This window comes from Dryobates pubescens, chromosome 7, assembly GCF_014839835.1.
Source record: "Dryobates pubescens isolate bDryPub1 chromosome 7, bDryPub1.pri, whole genome shotgun sequence".
In the NCBI taxonomy this organism is placed as follows: Eukaryota; Metazoa; Chordata; class Aves; order Piciformes; family Picidae; genus Dryobates; species Dryobates pubescens.
In genome coordinates, this window is record NC_071618.1 from 40,220,685 (window position 1) to 40,241,389 (window position 20,705).

General features: G+C 45.5%; 1 protein-coding gene across 1 annotated transcript in view; it reads right to left on the bottom strand.

Moving 5' to 3' along the window:
* Positions 1-1,792: 1,792 nt before the first annotated feature.
* Positions 1,793-20,705, bottom strand: part of EPSTI1 (epithelial stromal interaction 1) — a 54,699-nt gene continuing 35,786 nt past the window's right edge. Inside the window, exons 7-10 of the mRNA XM_054162918.1 lie at positions 15,762-15,855; positions 11,980-12,063; positions 7,663-7,736; positions 1,793-1,949 (exon numbers count right to left, since the gene is read on the bottom strand). Coding sequence (XP_054018893.1) covers positions 1,793-1,949; positions 7,663-7,736; positions 11,980-12,063; positions 15,762-15,855 — 409 coding nt within the window. The remainder of the gene's footprint in view (positions 1,950-7,662; positions 7,737-11,979; positions 12,064-15,761; positions 15,856-20,705) is intronic.

The following is a 20,705-nucleotide window of genomic DNA, read 5'->3' on the forward strand; positions in this document are numbered from 1 at the left end:
GCTTGTAGTGATTAAGACACTCTTATCCCATGTCTGGTACATAGAATCATAGAACCAATAAGGTTGGAAAAGACCTCAAAGACCTACATGTAACTCTCCAGCAGCAAGACTATTGACTTATTAATCATTCTTCAACTTTTGAGATACTTGAACCCAAGTCATGCTGAACATGAGCCAGCAGTGTGCCCAGGTGGCCAAGAAGGCCAGTGGCATCCTGGCCTGGATCAGGAATAGTGTGGCCAGAAGGAGGAGGGAAGTCATTGTGCCCCTGTGCTCAGCACTGGTTAGGCCACACCTTGAGTCCTGTGTCCAGTTCTGGGCCCCTCAGTTTAGGAAAGATGTTGAGTTGCTGGAAGGTGTCCAGAGAAGGGCAACAAAGCTGGGGAGGGGTTTGGAGCACAGGCCTATGAGGAGAGGCTGAGGGAGCTGGGGTTGCTTAGCCTGGAGAAGAGGGGGCTCCAAGGAGACCTTCTTGCTGTCTACAACTCCCTGAAGGGAGGTTGTAGCCAGGTGGGGGTTGGTCTCTTCTCCCAGGGAACCAGCACCAGAACAAGAGGACACAGTCTCAAGCTGCACCAGGGGAAGTTTAGGCTGGATGTTAGGAAGAAGTTCTTCCCAGAAAGAGTGATTGGCCATTGGAATGTGCTGCTCAGGGAGGTGGTGGAGTCACCATCACTGGAGGTGTTTAGGAAGAGACTGAATGGGGTGCTTGGTGTCATGGTTTAGTTGATTGGACGGTGTTGGATGATAGGTTGGACTCCATGATCTCAAAGGTCTTTTCCAACCTGCTCTATTCTATTCTATTCTATTCTATTCTATTCTATTCTATTCTATTCTATTCTATTCTATTCTATTCTATTCCATTCCATTCCATTCCATTCCATTCCATTCCATTCCATTCCATTCCATCCTATCCTATCCTATCCTATCCTATCCTATCCCTGGAATTTATTTGTCACCATGTACATCCCCACCAGACAGTCTGACTAATCCAATTCCAGTTGGTTGTTTACTTCTTTTCTATTTTGGTTTATCAAATGAACATCTTTCTCCTCACTGGCACATGCACTAAATTCTCTTAGTCTCATCTTTCTGCTGCTCAGTCGCTAGGGGCCTCTCAGAAACAGCATTTCAACCTACTGGAAATTTCCATCATGGGGAATATTATGCAATGTTTTAAATCTGGGTGGTTTTTTTTTTTTTACACCAAAGAGTATTAAGAGTGCATAATGGAGTTCTAAATATAAGTCACATTAATGCCTCATTAAGACAGCTGAAAAAATTAATGGACAGGATCATAGAATCATAGAATCAATAAGGCTGGAAAAGACCTCAGAGATTATCGAGTCCAACCTATCACCCAACACCTCAGGACTGTTTAATAAGCTCCAGTCAAGATCCTTTTCTCTTCAAAGAATTCTTACTATTTTGGATGAAGTTGGGTCTTCTTTGTCACCACTTTATATGGGCAAAAACTGAACAGCTGTACTCTTCATGGTATTTTTCCCCTCCAATTTCAGTATCACATTAAGATGTTTACAGCATTTCCAAACACCTTTCATTTAAATCCATTATGATTTTCTTACCCTTGTTACAAAGTTAAGGAAGTACCTTGGATATGGTTCTTTGCAGTTAAGTACCTTGCACTCGGTTCTGCTGCAGGAACAGCTGTTCCTCCTTCCTCCCATTTGAACAGCTTATTAAAAGTTATTGTAGACAGCCAGTCAGGGCTATAAGCTCTGTCAGGCAGGCTAAACATGCACAGACACAAGACAGTAGCTAAGGGGGAAAGTCAGCTTTTAAACAGTCTCATGGCTTTCATGTTCTGTATCCAAAAACTTACCCAGGTGTAATTACTGAGGCAGTCCAGACTCCCAGCACATCCAGGTTGGTAAATGCTATTAGGTTGTGTTCTGTTCTGGAGTCGGTCCAGAAAAGCATTATTTACCCTTCAAATACAACAAAAAATAATGACTGAAGGTAACTGAGGAGATCACCAGGTTTTGAAATTTAACACTCCATTGAGTGGCTTTCCCTATTCTCAGTTCAATAACCATCTTGTGCTTTTCAAGCCTGTGCTACATACCCAGGGGCTGGCATCAGAGAAGGTGGACTTCATTTTCTGTCCGGGCAGACACAGAGATGCACACTGACCATTATCCTGGCAGACTTACAGGCTCTCTCCAAAGGATAGGATAGGATAGAATATGACAGGATAGCATGGGATGGGATGGGATGGGATGGGATGGGATGGGATTGGATTAGATTAGAATAGAATAGAATAGAATAGAATAGAATAGAATAGAATAGAATAGAGTGGGATGGGATAGAGTGGGATGGGATAGAGTAGGATGGGATAGGATGGGATAGGATGGGATAGGATAGAATACATAGAATAGAATACATAGAATAAACCAGGTTGGAAGAGACCTTCAAGATCATCGCGTCCAACCCATCAACCAATCCAACTCCGCCCAAGCAACTAACCCACAGCACCAAGTACCCCGTCAAGTCTTCTCCTAAAAACCTCCAGTGATGGTGACTCCACCACCTCCCCAGGCAGCCCATTCCAATGGGCAATCACTCTTTCTGTATAGAACTTTTTTCTAACATCCAGCCTGTATCTCCCCTGGCGCAGCCTGAGACTGTGTCCTCTTGTTCTGGTACTGCTTGCCTGGGAGAAGAGACCAACATCCGTCTGTCTACAACCTCCCTTCAGGTAGTTGTAGAGAGTAATAAGGTCACCCCTGAGTCTCCTCTTCTCCAGGCTAAGCAACCCCAGCTCCCTCAGCCTCTCCTCGTAGGGCTTATGTTCCAAACCCCTCACCAACTTTGTTGCTCTTCTCTGGACTCGTTCCAGCAAGTCAACATCCTTCCTAAACTGAGGGGCCCAGAACTGGACACAGGACTCGAGGTGCTGCCTAACCAGTGCAGTGTACAGGGGCAGAATGACCTCCCTGCTCCTGCTGGCCACACTGTTCCTGATGCAGGCCAGGATGCCATTGGCCCTCTTAGCTGCCTGGGCACACTGCAGGCTCATGTTCAGTCTACCGTCGACCAGCACCCCCAGGTCCCTCTCAGCCTGACTGCTCTCCAGCCACTCTGACCCCAGCCTGTAGCTCTGCATGGGGTTGCTGTGGCCAATGTGCAGAACCCGGCACTTGGATGTGTTAAATCTCATGCCCTTGGACTCTGCCCATCTGCCCAGCCTGTCGAGGTCCCTCTGCAGAGCCTCTCTACCCTCCAGCAGATCAACTCCTGCGCCCAGCTTGGTGTCGTCAGCAAATTTACTGATGATGGACTCGATGCCCTCGTCCAGATCATCAATAAAGATGTTAAAGAGCAAGGGGCCCAGTACTGATCCCTGGGGCACACCACTGGTGACTGGCTGCCAGCTGGATGTGGCACCATTCACTACCACTCTCTGGGCTCGGCCCTCCAGCCAGTTCCTAACCCATCTCAGTGTGCTCCCATCCAAGCCATGGGCTGACAGCTTGGCCAGGAGTTTGCTATGGGGAACGGTGTCAAAGGCCTTGCTGAGGTCCAGGTAGACTACATCCACAGGCCTCCCCACATCCACCAGGCGGGTCACCTGATCATAGAAGGAGATCAGGTTGGTCAGGCAGGACCTGCCCTTCCTAAACCCATGCTGGCTGGGCCTGATCCCTTGGCCATCCTCTAAGTGTTGCGTGATTGCACTCAGGATGACCTGCTCCATAATCTTGCCTGGCACTGAGGTCAGGCTGACAGGCCTGTAATTCCCTGGCTCATCCAACCGGCCCTTCTTGTGGATGGGTACCACGTTGGCCAGCTTCCAGTCAGCTGGGATCTCTCCAGTGAGCCAGGACTGATGAAAAATAATGGAGAGTGGCTTGGCCAGCTCATCTGCCAGCTCTCTCAGCACCCTAGGATGGATCCCATCTGGTCCCATGGACTTGTGGGGGTCCAAGCTGCTGAGAAGAGCTCCTATCACTTGCTCATGGAACACAGGGAAACCATGCAGCTCCCTGGCTCCCTCTGCCAGTTCTGCAGGCCAGCTGTCTGGTAGACGTTCTTTCCAGCTAGTAAAAACTGAGGTAAAGAAGGTGTTAAGTACCTCTGCCTTTTCCTCATCCTGTGTTACAACATTTCCTTCCATGTCAACCAAGGAGTGGAGGTTGTCCCTGCCCTTCCTCTTGCTATTAATATATTTATAGAAGGACTTTTTGTTGTCCTTCACATCAGAGGCCAGTTTAAGTTCCAAATATGTTTTTGCCTCCCTAATTTTTCTCCTACATGCCCTAGCAACCTCTTTAAACATTCCATGGGTTGCCTCACCTTTCTTCCACAGATTATACACCCTCTTTTTTTCCCTTAGTTCAATTAAAAGTTCATTACACAGCCAGGCTGGCCGTCTGCCCCGGCGGCTCCTCTTCCGGCACATTGGCACAGCCTGCTCCTGAGCCTTCATCAGCTCTTTCTTGAAGCAGGTCCAGCCCTCCTGGACCCCTTTATTTTTAAGGGCTTTCTCCCAAGGAACCCTCTGAATTATTTCCTTGAGCAACCTGAAGTCCGCCCTCCGGAAGTCCAGAGTGGAGGTCTTCTTGCTGGCCCTCTTAGCTTGACTGAATACTGAAAATTCTATTATTTCATGGTCACTGGCCCCTAAACAGCCTCCGACCACCACATCACCCACCAGCCCTTCCCTGTTGGTGAAGAGGAGGTCAAGCATAGCCTTGCCCCTGGTAGGCTCACGCAGTACCTGGGATAAGAAGCTGTCCTCCATGCAGTCTAAGAACCTCCTAGACTGCCTCCTCTCTGCTGTGTTGAGATCCCAGCAGATGTCAGGCAGGTTGAAGTCGCCCATAAGGACAAGGTCAGGAGATCTTGAGACAGCCTTAAGCTGTCTATAGAATGCTTCGTCGACATCATCCTCCTGGTTGGGTGGATAGGATAGGATAGGATAGGATAGGATAGGATATGACAGGATAGGATATGACAGGATAGGATGGGATGGGAGTAGAATAGAATAGAATAGAATAGAATAGAATAGAATAGAATAGAATAGGAGTGGGATGGGATAGGATAGGATAGGATAGGATAGGATAGGATAGGATAGGATAGGATAGGATAGGATAGGATAGGATAGGATAGGATGGGATAGGATAGGATAGAGTGGGATGGGATGGGATAGAATAGGACAGGATAGGATAGAATAGAATAGAATAGAATATGACAGGATAGGATGGGATGGGATAGAATAGAATAGAATAGAATAGAATAGAATAGAATAGAATAGAATAGAATAGAATAGAATAGGACTATGACAGGATGGGATGGGGTGGGATGGGATAGAATAGAATAGGATAGGGTAGGATAGGATGGCATGGGATGGCATGGAATGGAATGGAATGGAATGGAATAGAATTAACCAGGTTGGAAGAGACCTTTGAGATCATTGAGTCCAACCTATCATCCAACACCATCTAATCAAGTAAACCATGGCACCAAGCACCCCATCCATTCTCCTCCTAAACACCTCCAATGATGGTGACTCCACCACCTCCCTGGGCAGCACATTCCAATGGCCAGTCACTCTTTCTATGAAGAACTTCTTCCTAACATCCAGCCTAAACCTCCCCTGGCACAGCTTGAGATTGTGTCCTCTTGTTCTGGTGCTGGTTGCCTGGGAGAAGAGACCAGCCCCCACCTGGCTACAACCTCCCTTCAGGTACTTGTAGACAGCAAGAATGCCTCCTCTGAGCCTCCTCTCCTGCAGGTACATGGTTTGCATTGCTATTGGTAAGAATGATGTAAAATATTTGATGTAAAAGATGCTGGATGATTTCTGTCTAGGGACATGAGATGGACTGAATCGAAAAGCCTTCATTAACTTCTATGGGTAATTATCTTAGTATCTGTTCTAGAGGAAAAAAAAAGTAATGAAAATAGTATGCAGAGTGGTTGCCTACAGAAGTAATTTTTTTGTTTAATATTTCCCTAATGATCTAAAAAAAAAAAAGGAAAGAAATGGTGTTTATTCTTTTTGAGCCTGAGCATTATTTCTTTTTACCATCAGAAAACAAAGCTGAGACTAAAGCTGTGCTTCTAGACAATGGGAAGTTAGTTACGTGACAGAAGAGCAAGAATAGAAATGCTGAGCACAAAGAGGGCACAGCAGTGGGGCATAGCCTGGGGTGTGAAGCAATGCTGCTGCAGAAGGCCTTGCTGCCTTGCTCCACTGCAGCTTCTGTCTGTATCAATATCAAATCCCAGGTTGATTTGGCTCTGCCTGTTAACCTCACTGACAGTCATCCACAAAATGGGGCATGGACCAGGTAGCCCATTCTGAAAGGAAGTAAAAATAAAGAGAGAGAGATTAGAAAGAGAGGTAGGTAGATAGACAGACAGGTAGATGAATAGAATAGAATAGAATAGAATAGAATAGAATAGAATAGAATAGAATAGAGTAGAGTAGAGTAGAGTAGAGTAGAGTAGAGTAGAGTAGAGTAGAGTAGAATAGAATAGAATTAACCAGGTTGGAAAAGACCTTTGAGATCATCGAGTCCAACCTATCACCCAACACCATCTAATCAACTAAACTATGGCACCAAGCACCTCATCCAGTCTCTTCTTAAACACCTCCAGTGATGGTGACTCCACCACCTCCCTGGGCAGCACATTCCAATGCCTAGAAACTCTCTGTGAAGAACTTTCTCCTCACCTCAAGTCACTCTTTCTATGAAGAACTTCTTCCTAACATCCAGCCTAAACCTCCCCTGGCACAGCTTGAGACTGTGTCCTCTTGTTCTGTTGGTGGTTGCCTGGGAGAAGAGACCAACACCCACCTGCCTACAACCTCCCTTCAGGTAGTTGTAGACAGCAAGAATGCCTCCTCTGAGCCTCTTCTTCTCCAGGCTAAGCAACCCCAGCTCCCTCAGTCTCTCCTCAAAGGGCTTGTGCTCCAAACCCCTCCCCAGCTTTGTTGCCCTTCTCTGGACACTTTCCAGCAATTCAACATCTTTCCTAATCTGAGATAGATAGATAGATAGATAGATAGATAGATAGATAGATAGGTTGGTCGGTTGGTAGGTTGGTAGGTTGGTAGGTAGATAAATAGGTGGGTAGGTAGATAAATAGGTAAGTAGGTAGGTAGATAGATAAATAGGTAGGTAGGTAGATAAACATATAGGTAGGTAGGTAGGTTGGTAGGTAGATAAGTAGGTAGGTAGATAGACAGATAGGTAGGTAGATGGATGGATGGATAGATAGATAGATAGATAGGTAGATAGGTAGGTAGATAGGTAGGTAGGTAGATGGATGGATAGATAGATAGATAGGTAGATAAATAGATAGGTAGGTAGGTAGATAGGTAAAATGTTTCCCTTTTGAAAGTACTGTATTGGCAATTACCAATGAAACTACCAATAGTTTCTACCCTGTGCTGTATCCCGTGCTGACAGGATAAAGTGAATAAGGCACTCTGGGTCATACTGCATTACAGTGAGCAGTTGTAATGATGGATATTAGTAGCTCATTTGAAAGCAAAGTCAAACCAGAGGCAAGGTCAGGGATCCCCATTGCAATTTTCATCTAAAAGCATGAATGCCTGCAATTTTGAAACCCTTTCCAGACAGGAATCCCATTAAGTGCATTCTGCATTTGTGCATTCTTGCATCATACCTCTTCTGTTCATTTTGAAGTGCTCTTGTCCTGGCTTCCTCTTTCTGCTTTTGTTTCAATTCCATTAATTCAGCCTGAGAATGATAAAAGGAGAGAAAAAAAATACACACCAACAAACCACCGAACACCAACAAAACCCCAACCCAAATTACTTTTAATTAACATACCTATATTGCAGTGACAGTTAATTCCACATGGTTTTAACTTCTGCAAGAGCCACCTGTCATTCCGAGAACCTCTCTCAACAGCATTTTGTTTACATGACAGCACAATATTGAAAGCTGAACTAATTTATCTCTTTGGCATTGCACTGGCTGAGTCTTGTTTATGCCTTAGAAAGTGGGAGTTTACTGGACTTGATGATCTTTGAGGTCTCTTCCAACTTTGGTGATTCTGTGATTTGCAGTTTTACATTTAAAGGGGTAATGTCAGACACCATTCTGCTTCCCCTTGCCCCAAACCATAGGTTTGAGTTTCTCTGTGAGTCCAGGGGGGAAGACAGCTGATCTCATCTAGCAGGAACAGGCACGGTTGTCACACATGTGAGGCATAAAGCAGATACACCCTTTGCCTCCTGCCTCCATGGAGTGTAAGGAGAAGATGAGAATGGGTGTACACAGTGTGGTGTGTCACCTCCACCTCCCTGGGACTCCTCCAAGGGTAAATGATGCCTGTTGGTGCAGTGGAAACCTGTGCAAGCTCCCAGCATTGCAGCAGCCCATCATCTTTGGTGGGCTATGTCTGGGTTGGAAGGCACATCCTCCCTTGCCTCCCACGGGGGCAGAAAGAATGAGACTTGGACAAATGGGTTGCAGAGGTGATGGAAAGTTTAAATGGAAAAGCAGTGAATGTTTTACAGAGAGGTACAAGCACAGTGACAAAAGAGATCCCAAAGCATACCCAGAAGCCTCCCAGCATTTCCCTTCTCCCTACCTGAGGGTACACCCAAAACCCCCAGGGCTCTTTCTTCCCCCCTCTCCACTGTTAGGCTAATCTCAGCTGGCCAGATCTGAGATTGCCCTTCCCCCTTCTCCTCTTGGCATTAGGCCTAGCCAGGCCTTGAGATAACTCCCCTTCCATTACCAGATAGGGAGCATCTCCCATGGGAGCAGTGAGGGAAGAAAAAGGAAGCGTGGCACCTTGCAGATGGATTTATAGGGAGCAGGACATTATGGGTATGAAATACACAGCTTCCTGTGTCCACCCACTGGGCTGGACACCCGGGGCACCAGAGGTGCACGCCATGTAGCAGCATCAGGAGGCACCCAGCCTAAACTACCACAACATAAGAGTGTGAAAGGGAATTATTTTCAGAGGAGAGATTGTGTGTGCAGTTTTAGGCAGGACTGAGAAGGAAACACAGCTAGTATGACTCTGCTCTGTATGTGTGGTTGCCTGCCTCTTGGCTCCCTGCAATGCACCCAGAAACTGAAGATGCAGATTTTTCTGCAAAGAGAATTTGGCTGGCAGGATGAGGGGGAAGGGATAGGAACAGACCCATCTTTCATATTTTTCATAGCAACTGGATCCACAGCCTCTGGATGAGGATATTGAGTCCATCATCTGTAAATTTGCAGATGACACCATATGGGGGCAGGAGTTGATCTGTTAGAGGGTGGGAGAGCTCTGCAGAAGGACCTTGACAGGCTGGACAGATGGGCAGCATCCAAGGGCATGAGATTTAACACATCCAAGTGCAGGGTTCTACACATTGGCCACAACAACCACATGCAGTGCTACAGGATGGGGTCAGAGTGGCTGGAGAGCGGCCAGGCAGAAAGGGACCTGGGGGTACTAGTTGATAGTAGGCCAGCAGTGTGCCCAGGTGGCCAGTGTGGCCAGCAGGAGCAGGGAGGTCGTTCTGCCCCTGTACTCAGTGCTGGTTAGGCCACACCTTGAGTCCTGTGTTCAGTTCTGGGACCCTCAGTTTAGGAAAGATGTTGAGTTGCTGGAAGGTGTCCAGAGAAGGGCAACAAAGTTGGGGAGGGATTTGGAGCACAGCCCTGTGAGGAGAGGCTGAGGGGGCTGGGGTTGCTTAGCCTGGAGAAGAGGAGGCTCAGGGAAGATCTTCTTGCTCTCTACAACTCCCTGAAGGGAGGTTGTAGCCAGGTGGGGATTGATCTCTTCTCCCAGGCAAGCAACACCAGAACAAGAGGACACAGTCTCAAGCTGCACCAGGGGAGGTTTAAGATGGATGTTAGGAAGAAGTTCTTCCCAGAAAGAGTGATTGGCCATTGGAATGTGCTGCCCAAGGAGGTGGTAGAGTTGCCATCACTGGAGGAGTTTAGGAAGAGACTGGATGGGGTGCTTGGTGCCATGGCTTAGTTGATTAGATGGTGTTGGATGGTACGTTGGACTCAATGATCTCAAAGTTCTCTTCCAACCTGGTTCATTCTATTCTATTCTATTCTATTCTATTCTATTCTATTCTATTCTATTCTATTCTATTCTATTCTATTCTATTCTATTCTACTCTACTCTACTCTACTCTATTCTATTCTAGTCTATTCTATTGTAACTGAGTAGCAGTAGGAATAGGAACTAAAATAAAGTGATGCTGTTAGGGAACAACTTCAACAGCTAAACGCAACCACTAAAGCATTTCTTGGTTGAAATCAATGTAAGTGGAACATTAAATAAAAACCATGCAATAAATGTATGAAGGAAATCAATAAGTGCAAACATGCTATGTATCAATATTTGCCTAACCCTAAGAGAGGAAATGGGATTAAGAAATAAAAAAGCCAGCCTTAGTTTTCACTGTTTTAAATAACTGTTCAACCTGAAAATTAAACCCCCAGTATCTGACTTTCCAATATGCTGAGTCCCCTCGTGGAGTAATGTTCTGAAATATATGGAGTGTATGAGGTGTGGTGTTCAAAGTGTGCTGAAAATTTCTAAATCAAGCAATACATACTAAAACCTGTGCTGAAAAGGGGACCTGACAATAGCTGTGCATTTTACAGCTGCACTCTGCTGGGAGGTACCTACGAGACAGAATTCACAATGGCTACCATAAATAGTGGTTTGAAGTAGAAACAAGCCACCATATATCTGAGGGACAATTACTGGAGGCTTCCAAATGTATATTATATACAGTAGGTTTGCAAGGACTGCCTTACTCTGTGCAATAGGCAGCAGCAGCTGTGCAGGCAAGGAGCACTTGGAACCATGTGTCATGGTATCAATAAGGTTGGAAAAGACCTCAGAGGTCACCAAGCCGAACCTATCACCCAACACCTCATGACTAACTAAACCATGGCCTCATGTGCCACATCCAATAGCTTTTTGAACACCTCCAGAGTGTCCAGTTTTGGGCCCTTCAGTTTAGGAAAGATGTTGAGTTGCTGGAAGGTGTCCAGAGATGGGCAACAAAGCTGGGGAGGGGTTTGGAGCACAAGCCCCAGGAAGAGAGGCTGAGGGAGCTGGGGTTGCTTAGCCTGGAGAAGGGGAGGCTCAGAGGAGACCTTCTTGCTGTCTGCAACTAATTGAAGGGAGGTTATAGACACGTTGGGGTTGGCCTCTTCTTCCAGGCAACCACCAACAGAACAAGAGGACACAATCTCAAGCAGTGCCAGGGGAGGTTTCGACTGGATGTTAGGAAGAAGTTTTTCACAGAAGGAGTGATTGGCCATTGGAATGTGCTGCGCAGGGAGGTGGTGGGGTCACCATCATTGGAGGTGTTCAGGAGGAGACTGGCTGAGGCACTTGGTGCCATGGTTTAATTGATTAGATGGTGTTGGATGATAGGTTGGACTTGATGATCTCAAAGGTCTTTCCCAACCTGGTTAATTCAATTCAAACCAATTCAATTCAATTCAATTCAATTCAATTCAATTCAAATCAAGTCAAGTCAAGTCAATTAAATTCAATTCAATCCAATCCTATTCTATTCTATTCTATTCTATTCTATTCTATTCTATTCTATTCTATTCTATTCTATTCTATTCTATTCTATTCTATTCTTTAGAAAGAGAGTATTAGGAGCCTGAGATCACCATGAATATCTCAGCAAGATTACTTACACATGAAGGAGAGGAAATGGGGTACCATGGTCATAAAATGCTCTGCACAACTGTTCAAATGAAGAGGCAACCAGGAGGTAGTCATCCAGATGCAAATAGCCTTGAACACAGAATTGTCCTGTCCCTGCCCAAATTTTGCAGCTTGGCTCATCTCTCTCACAATGCTTGAAAACACTGAGTCACTTTTGCTGAAGAGTAGCTCTGTGTGTAGGCTTACAAGTAATCAATGTATTTAATTGGTTTCACAGCATGCAAAAATGATACAATATGCAAACTGTTAATGTCTAATTACCTTCCTCCGCTGTTCTTGCTTCGTTTCCTCTAATCTTCTGTTTTCCTCCTCTCGAAGAGCTTGCTTATAAGTATGGCTTCTCATCTATTGTTCAGCAGAGAATATAAACATATTGGGCTGTGTGTAGGGGGGGGCAATATCCCAAACCTTATTCCCAAATGGTTATATAGGTAATTAACAAAACAGAAATGCTTGAATGATTCCAATTACTTAAAAAAAGGAGTAGTCTCGAAACTAAAATTTAAACAAGAAAGGGTCTAGAGCCTCTTAGTCGTTTGGCTTGGCTGGATGTCCACCCACACAACCACCAGGCAGCTCCAACACATGCAGTTCTGTGTCCTTGTATAGAATACAACAGGATAGGATAGGATAGGATAGGATAGGATAGGATAGGATAGGATAGGATAGGATAGGATGGGATGGGATGGGATGGGATGGGATGGGATGGGATGGGATGGGATGGGATGGGATGGGATGGGATGGAATAGAATAGAATAGAATAGAATAGAATAGAATAGAATAGAATAGAATAGAATAGACCAGGTTGGAAAATAACTTAGAGATCATTAAGTCCAACCTGTCACCCAACTCCATATAATCAACTAAACCATGGCACCAAGTGCCCCATCCAGTCACTTCCTAAACACCTCCAGTGATGGTGACTCCACCACCTCCCTGGGCAGCACATTCCAATGGCCAATCTCTCTTTCTGGGAAGAACTTCCTAATATCCAGCCTAAACCTCCCCTGGTACAGCTTGAGACTGTGTCCTCTTGTTCTGGTGCTGGTTGCCTGGGAGAAGAGACCAACCCCCACCTGGCTACAACTGCCCTTCAGGGAGCTGTAGACAGCAAGAAGGTCTCCCCTGAGCCTCCTCTTCTCCAGGCTAAGCAACCCCAGCTCCCTCAGCCTCTCCTCACAGGGCTGTGCTCCAAACCCCTCCCTAGCTTTGTTGTCCTTCTCTGGACATGTACCAGCAAGTCAACATCTTTCCTAAACTGAGGGGCCCAGAACTGGACACAGGACTCAAGGTGCGGCCTAACCAGTGCTGAATACAGGGACAGAATGACCTCCCTGCTCCTACTGGCCAAACTGTTCCTGATACAGTCCTGGATGCCATTAGCCTTCTTGTCCACCTGGGCACACTGCTGGCTCATATACTTATACTGTGAAGTCTTTGGCAACTTATCCTGTAAAGTCTTTGAGCAGGGACGTAGCGTAGCACACTCAAAAATGAGCCAGTGTAATTTAATATGTGCACAATTTAATATGTGCACTTGCAGTCCGGAAAGCCTGGGCTACATCAAGAGAAGTGTGGCCAGCAGGTCCAGGGAGGTGATTCTCTCCCTCTGCTCAGCTCTGGTGAGACCCCACCTGGAGTACTCCCTCCAGTTCTGGAGCCCCTATTCCAAGAGGGATCTGGAGGTGCTGGAAGGTGCCCAGAGAAGGGCCACAAGGATGATCAGAGGGCTGGAGCACCTCTCCTATGAGGACAGACTGAAGGAGTTGGGGCTGTTCAATCTGGAGAAGAGAAGGCTCCCAGGTGACCTCATTGTGGCCTTCCAGTATCTGAAGGAGGCCTCCAAGAAGGCTGGGGAGGGACTTGTCAGGATCTCAGGGAGTGATAGGACTAGGGGGAATGGAATGAAGCTGGAGGTGGGGAGATTCAGACTGGATGTGAGGAGGAAGTTCTTCCCCATGAGAGTGGTGAAGCCCTGGAATGGGTTGTCCAGGGAGGTGGTTGAGGCCCCATCCCTGGAGGTGTTTAAGGCTAGGCTGGATGAGGCTCTGGCCAGCCTGATGTAGTGTGGGGTGTCCCTGCCCATGGCAAGTGGGTTGGAACTAGATGATCCTTGTGCTCCCTTCCAACCCTGACTGATTCTATGATACTATAATACAAGAAGCATGTAGGTTTGACTTTAGTGAGGAGTTTGTTGTAGGTCCACACAATGTTCTTGAAACATGATATATGTGTGCAGAATGACACCATTAAAACAACAGGCACATCATTTGCTCCAAAGGCTGAATAGAGGAAGCAATTATTAATAGCTCAATTTTGAGCTGGGAGGAGTTGTTACATGTGTCCAGGGAGACTCATTGTGGGTCCAATACCATTCATTACTCTCCGTAATGGCTTGGAGAATTGTGTGGAGTGTATGTTAATCAAGTTGGAAGACAATAAAAATCTACACAGGATTGGTAACACTTTGAAAGACAGGATTAAAGTTAATTATGAGGTTGATTAAATAAGCGGGCAAAAAGTCACTGGTGACAGACACTCCAAAGAAGTTAAATGTCTTCATGCACATCGAGGAATGTTTGACACTGATGTTTGAGCTAGGTGTGCTAAATTAATATCACTGTCAAAGAAATGATGTGAGGAAAAGAAATTGATCAATATTACATTATACCAAATGTTGCTGGAAGGTGTCCAGGGAAGGGCAACCAAGCTGGGGAGAGGTTTGGAGCACAGCCCTGTGAGGAGAGGCTGAGGGAGCTGGGGTTGCTTAGCCTGGAGAAGAGGAGGCTCAGGGGAGACCTTCTTGCTGTTTACAACTACCTGAAGGGAGGTTGTAGCCAGGAGGGGGTTGGTCTCTTCTGCCAGGCAACCAGCACCAGAACAAGAGGACACAATCTCAAGCTGCACCAGGGGAGGTTTAGGCTGGATGTCAGGAAGAAGAGTGATTGGCCATTGGAATGGGCTGCGTAGGGACGTTGTACCCAGGTGGGGGTTGGTCTCTTCTCCCAGGCCACCAACAGAAAAAGAGGACACAATCTCAAGCTGTGCCAGGGGGGTTTAGGCTGGATGTTAGGAAGAAGTTCTTCAGAGAAAGAGGGATTGCCATTGAAATGGGCTGCCCAGGGAGGTGGTGGAGTCACCATCACTGGAGGTGTTTAAGAAGACACTGGATGGGGTGCTTGGCACCATGGTTTAGTTGATTAGATGGTGTTGGATGATAGGTTGGACTCAATGATCTCAAAGGTCTCTTCCAACCTGGTTAATCGTATCCTATCCTATTCTATTCTATTCTATTCTATTCTATTCTATTCTATTCTATTCCATTCCATTCCATTCCATTCCATTCCATTCCATTCCATTCCTTGTAATGATGATTTCTCTCCACTTGGCTGCCCGCTTTCTGTCTTCCCTCAATTTCAAACCTTCCCAAAGGAGAAAACCTTCTATCTCAGAGTTAGCACTCTCCACTGCAAATTTGTACATCAGTAGGAAGGCTTGGTTTAGGCACAGAGAGACTAATCATATGTGAAAAAGCCTTTCTGAGGCAATTAGAATAATGAAACCTGAGCAATACTTTATCTGTTTCCTAATTACATTGATACTTACCAGGCTCATTCAAACTGAGACAAAGTGCCCAAGCAGGCTATGAAATCATTTTTAGGACACAGTGAGAAATAAGCTTATCTTCTGACCAGATTTTCAATGCAGTAAAGCATCCACTGACATGAACTGGTTGAGATTCCATAAAAGCTTGCCACCAACAGATGGGTATGGAGCACATTTAAGACTCTGATCTGACCTTAGAATATAAAGCCGCATCTCATTTATCAGAGAGAGATCTGAGAGTCATAAAGGCAGTCCCTTACTATGTAGGCTAGTCTGCCAGTATGAAAGAGACATTGCAGGCAGTCTCATTCAGAAAGACTCCTTGTTACTCAGTTATGTTTAGGCAATTAAGCTCAGTTAGAGTATTCTAATATTAGTCTATTGACAGCACCTGGAAAGATGACAGAAAATACAGCACATGTCATGTTTTTGCTTACCCATGCTGCAGACTCTTGGCCATGATTAGCAATCTGACAGGAATCACTCTTTGGCAAACCCAAGTCCAATCTGTTCAACAATTCATTGGTTTTGCTGTGAAGAAATCCAATCCAAATAGAATTGTTAGTGCTTCCATAAACACAAATACAGCTTTTTATCCCACCCTTGGAATGTAGCCTGGACATTTTATCATATGACTGCTGAAAAACATCACAGGTGGAACAAAAGGTTATGGAGAAAGGCAGAATGAAATGAGAGAGAGGATACAGAACCTATATTGTGGTTATTTGCTGGGAGGAGTTTTTAAGCAAACAATTATTGTCGTTTGCATATGTGGGGGTTGCAGTGGGTTTGCTTTCCTTCCTTATTGTAAAGCTTCTAAGAAGATGACTTGCATCCCATTGGGCAAGGTCTTTTCCAACCTAGTCTATTCTGTTCTGTTCTGTTCTGTTCTGTTCTATTCTATTCTATTCTATTCTACTCTATCCTAAACAGATGTATGAATGTATTTGTGGCTAAGCATCCTGGCTGTCCAGTCTGTCTAGGTCTTATAGTGATAGGTTGAACTTGATGATCTCGAAGGTCTTTTCCAACCTGGTTAATTCTATTCTATTCTATGCTATGCTATGCTATGCTATGCTATGCTATGCTATTCTGTTCTATGCTATTCTATTCATCAGGATGTTAGTGCTTCACAGATTTAGTTGCAAACTCTTCTGCTGGCTCTACAAACCCCAGATAAGCAATTCAAAAGATGAGTCAGGGAATTTTCCTTCACGGTGAATAGGATGCAGCATTGCAATGGATTACTTTGGCAGAAAGAGTTTGAAGCATTTTGTAGCACTGAAACAAAAGTAAAATGTTTGGGTTTAGTTGAAGCAGAATGGCACAACATTGTCATCTCTTATTTTGTCAAGGGCAATTTTATGTTTCCCATCACAAGCCTTAAAAAACAGATTTTGAAAGTAGTGTCGCTGTGCTCACAGTTTCAGAAGGCCAATGGCATCCTGGCCTGGATCAGGAACAGTGTGGCCAGCAGGAGCAGGGAGGTCATTGTGCCTCTGGACTCAGCACTGGTTAGGCCACCACTTGAGTCCTGTGTCCAGTTCTGGGCCCCTCAGTTTAGGAAAGATGTTGAGTTGCTGGAAGGTGTCCAGAGAAGGGCAACAAAGCTGGGGAGGGGTTTGGAGCACAGCCCTGTGAGGAGAGGCTGAGGGAGCTGGGGTTGCTTAGCCTGGAGAAGAGGAGGCTCACAGGAGACCTTCTTGTTGTCTACAACTACCTGAAGGGAGGTTGTAGCCAGGTGAGGGCTGGTCTCTTCTCCTAGGCAGCCAGCACCAGAACAAGAGGACACAGTCTCAAGCTGCACCAGGGGAGGTTTAGGCTGGATGTTGGGAAGAAATTCTTCACATAAAGAGTGATTGGCCATTGGAATGTGCTGCCCAGGGAGGTGTTGGAGTCACCCTCACTGGAAGTGTTTAGGAAGAGACTGGATGGGGTGCTTGGTGCCATGGTTTAGTTGCTTAGATGGTGTTGGGTGATAGGTTGGACTTAATGATCTTAAAGGTCTTTTCCAAGCTGGTTAATTCAATTCAATTCAGTTCTATTCTATTCTATTCTATTCTATTCTATTCTATTCTATTCTATTCTATTCTATTCTATTCTATTCTATCCTGTCCTATTCTATCCTATCCTATTCTACTCTACCCTACTCTATTCTATTCTAACTACAAGGGTGGAAGAAAATGAAGTTTCTCAGCAAGACTGTGTACTGCTTTTGAATATAGAAAACACTTTACCACACCCAATTCAGTAATACATGGATAAAGCAGTCATATCATGAGAAAGCGACTCAGGGTTCCAAACCTAACCAAAGACAAACACAGTCATGTCAGTCATACATGTTAATTCATTGTGTGTCACCTGTATGGAAACCCAGTAATGAATTTGGAGTTGCCAGACTGTCAAAATATTGTCTGAATGGTATTTTTCATAACGCTAAACCTATAGTCACAACAACACAAATCATAGCATAAGCCATGCTGCAGGGAAAGAGGGAAGTAGGAGGGATGACAGTTCAATTAATGTTCCAGACAGGAAAACATTAACTGCAGAAGGAAATCAGCATATCAAAGTGTCCAGAGGTATTCCACACTCAGAGAGCTGGAGCAACATCTCACTTGCTAAAACTTCGGGGACTAATCAAAGAAGCTAACAAAATGCAATCCTCTAATATTAAGCAAAGAGAGTAGAATAGAATTAACCAGGTTGGAAAAGAACTTTGAGATCATTGAGTCCAACCTATCATCCAACACCATCTAATCAACTAAACAATGGCACCAAGTGCCCCATCCAGTCTCTTCCTAAACACCTCCAGTGATGGTGACTCCACCACCTCCCTGGGCAGCACATTCCAATGGCCAATCACTCTTTCTGGGAAGACCTTCTTCCTAACATTCAGCCTACCCCTCCCCTGGTGCAGCTTGAGACTTTGTCCTCTTGTTCTGGTGATGGTTGCCTGGGAAAAGGGACCAACCCCACCTGGCTACAACCTCCCTTCAGGTATTTGTAGACAGCAAGAAGGTCTCCCCTGAGCCTCCTCTTCTCCAGGCTAAACAATCCCAGCTCCCTCAGCCTCTCCTCACAGGGCTGTGCTCAAGGCCTCTCCCCAGCCTTGTTGCCCTTCTCTGGACACGTTCAAGTATCTCAATGTCCTTCTTAAACTGGGGGCCCAGAACTGGACACAGGACTCAAGGTGTGGCCTAACCAGTGCTGAGTCCAGGGGCACAATGACTTCCCTGCTCCTTCTGGCCACACTATTCTTGATACATTCCAGGATGCCATTGGCCTTCTTGTCCACCTGGGCACACTGCTGGTTCACAACGTGTTTGCAGTCTCCCTGAGTAACCTGCTTGTTCTTTCTCCCATAAGCTATAGAATTTCTTTTTCTTCCTGATTTCCAGACAAAGCTCAGTTTATCCATCTCCGCCTTCTTCCCTGCTGTTTTGTCTCATGGCACACTAGGACATTTTGCTCCTGCATTGTAAATATTTTCCCTTTGAAGAATTTTCAGCCTTCGTGGACTCCTCTGTCCTTCAGGACTGCCTTCCAAGGAAATGCATCAACCAGTCTCCCAAACAGGTCTGACAAGGGGACACAGTCTCAAGCTGCGCCAGGGGAGGTTTAGACTCGAGGTGAGGAGAAGGTTCTTCACTGAGCAAGACGTTCTTCATAGAAAGAGTGACTGGCCATTGGAATGTGCTGCCCAGGGAGGTGCTGGAGTCACCATCCCTGGAGGTGTTCAAGAGGAGATTGGACGTGGCACTTGGTGCCATGGTCTAGTCGTGAGGTCTGTCGAGACAGGTTGGACTTGAAGATCCTTGGGGTCTCTTCCAACCTTAGTTATACTGTGATACTGTGACTGCTAGAAATCCAAGCTGGCAGTTCTACTGACCCCTCCCCTTACTTCCCCAAGAATGTAAAACTTTACTACTCCATGATCACTGTGCCCAAGAGAGCCTCCAACCTTCACAGCAACCACAAGGCCTTCTCTGTCTGCAAACAACAGGTCTAACACAGAGCCTTCTCGGTTTGGTTGCCTCATCAGCTGTGTCAGGAAGTTATATTCCACACACTGCAGAAACCTCCTGGACTATTTCCTCTCTGCAGTACTGCATTTTCAGCAGACATGTGGTAAATTGAAGTGCCTCACAAGAACAAGTAGTATTGATTCTGAGACTTCTCCCAGCTGCTGTTTTTAATGCCTCTTCATCCTGACTAGATGGTCTGAAACAGACTCCCATCATTATATCTGCCTTGTTGGCCTTCTTTCTGATTCTTACCCACAAACTCTCAATCTTATCATCACCATCATTAAGAATGGAATGGAATGGAATGGAATGGAATGGAATGGAATGGAATGGAATGGAATGGAATGGAATCATGGAGAGGAGACTCGAGGAGACGAGAAGAGACGAGAGGAGAGGAGAGGAGACTCGAGGAGAGGAGACTCGAGGAGAGGAGAGAAGAGAAGAGAAGAGAAGAGAAGAGAAGAGAAGAGAAGAAAAGAAAAGAAAAGAAAAGAAAAGAAAAGAAAAGAAAAGAAAAGAAAAGAAAAGAAAAGAAAAGAAAAGAAAAGAAAAGAAAAGAAAAGAAAAAAGAAAAGAAAAGAAAAGAAAAGAAAAAAAGAAAAGAAAAGAAAACTTTCTCAGCAGAATTATTTTCATCTCTTCCCACCCACTCCCCAAACCAATCTTTCCTGCTAACCCACTTGCTTTTTCGGTTGTCCTGACTGGATGGAACAATGGAGCTCAGCTATGTTTTTTCCTCCCGCCAACTCATCCAACATTCTTGGAAGTTATTCTGGATATCGAGTTTCATTTATCCTCTAAAGTAACAAGCACAAACCCCAGTTTTAAGGAAGATGCAGCTTTGTAGAAGACTGCTGCATCGCTCTTCCATTCTGTGCGCTCCATCTGCATGTGCAATCTGCTTCTGTATTTTCAGCCAGCTTGCATGGGCAGATTAATGCGCACAATTAGAAAGCAACCTCACAGGCGTTCAATAAACTGCCTTCGTTATTACACTCAAGAGAGTCCCTCTGGATGTCTATAAAAGCCTAGTTTTCTGCCTGTTAGTTAAATAATTGACAATGCTTAAAATAATCAGGAGCAGAGGAAGAAAACGGAGACCATTGTGGCGAAAAGCAAACAAATGGTTCTCGAGGCTGCAAACCCTTTTTGTGTGCGAGCCCTCTTTCATTCTCTCCAGCAGCGTGGATTAAAAGTCTGGTCAGGTTTCCATGTGCACTTCTGGGCGGGGGGGGGGTGGGTGAAATTTGTTACCACCTTGCTGTTTGAACCACACATCGTAGGGGGCTGGAAGCTGGCAAGGACACTAGTATTTATCCTGTGAAAACCAGATAAATGAATAAAGATTCTGGT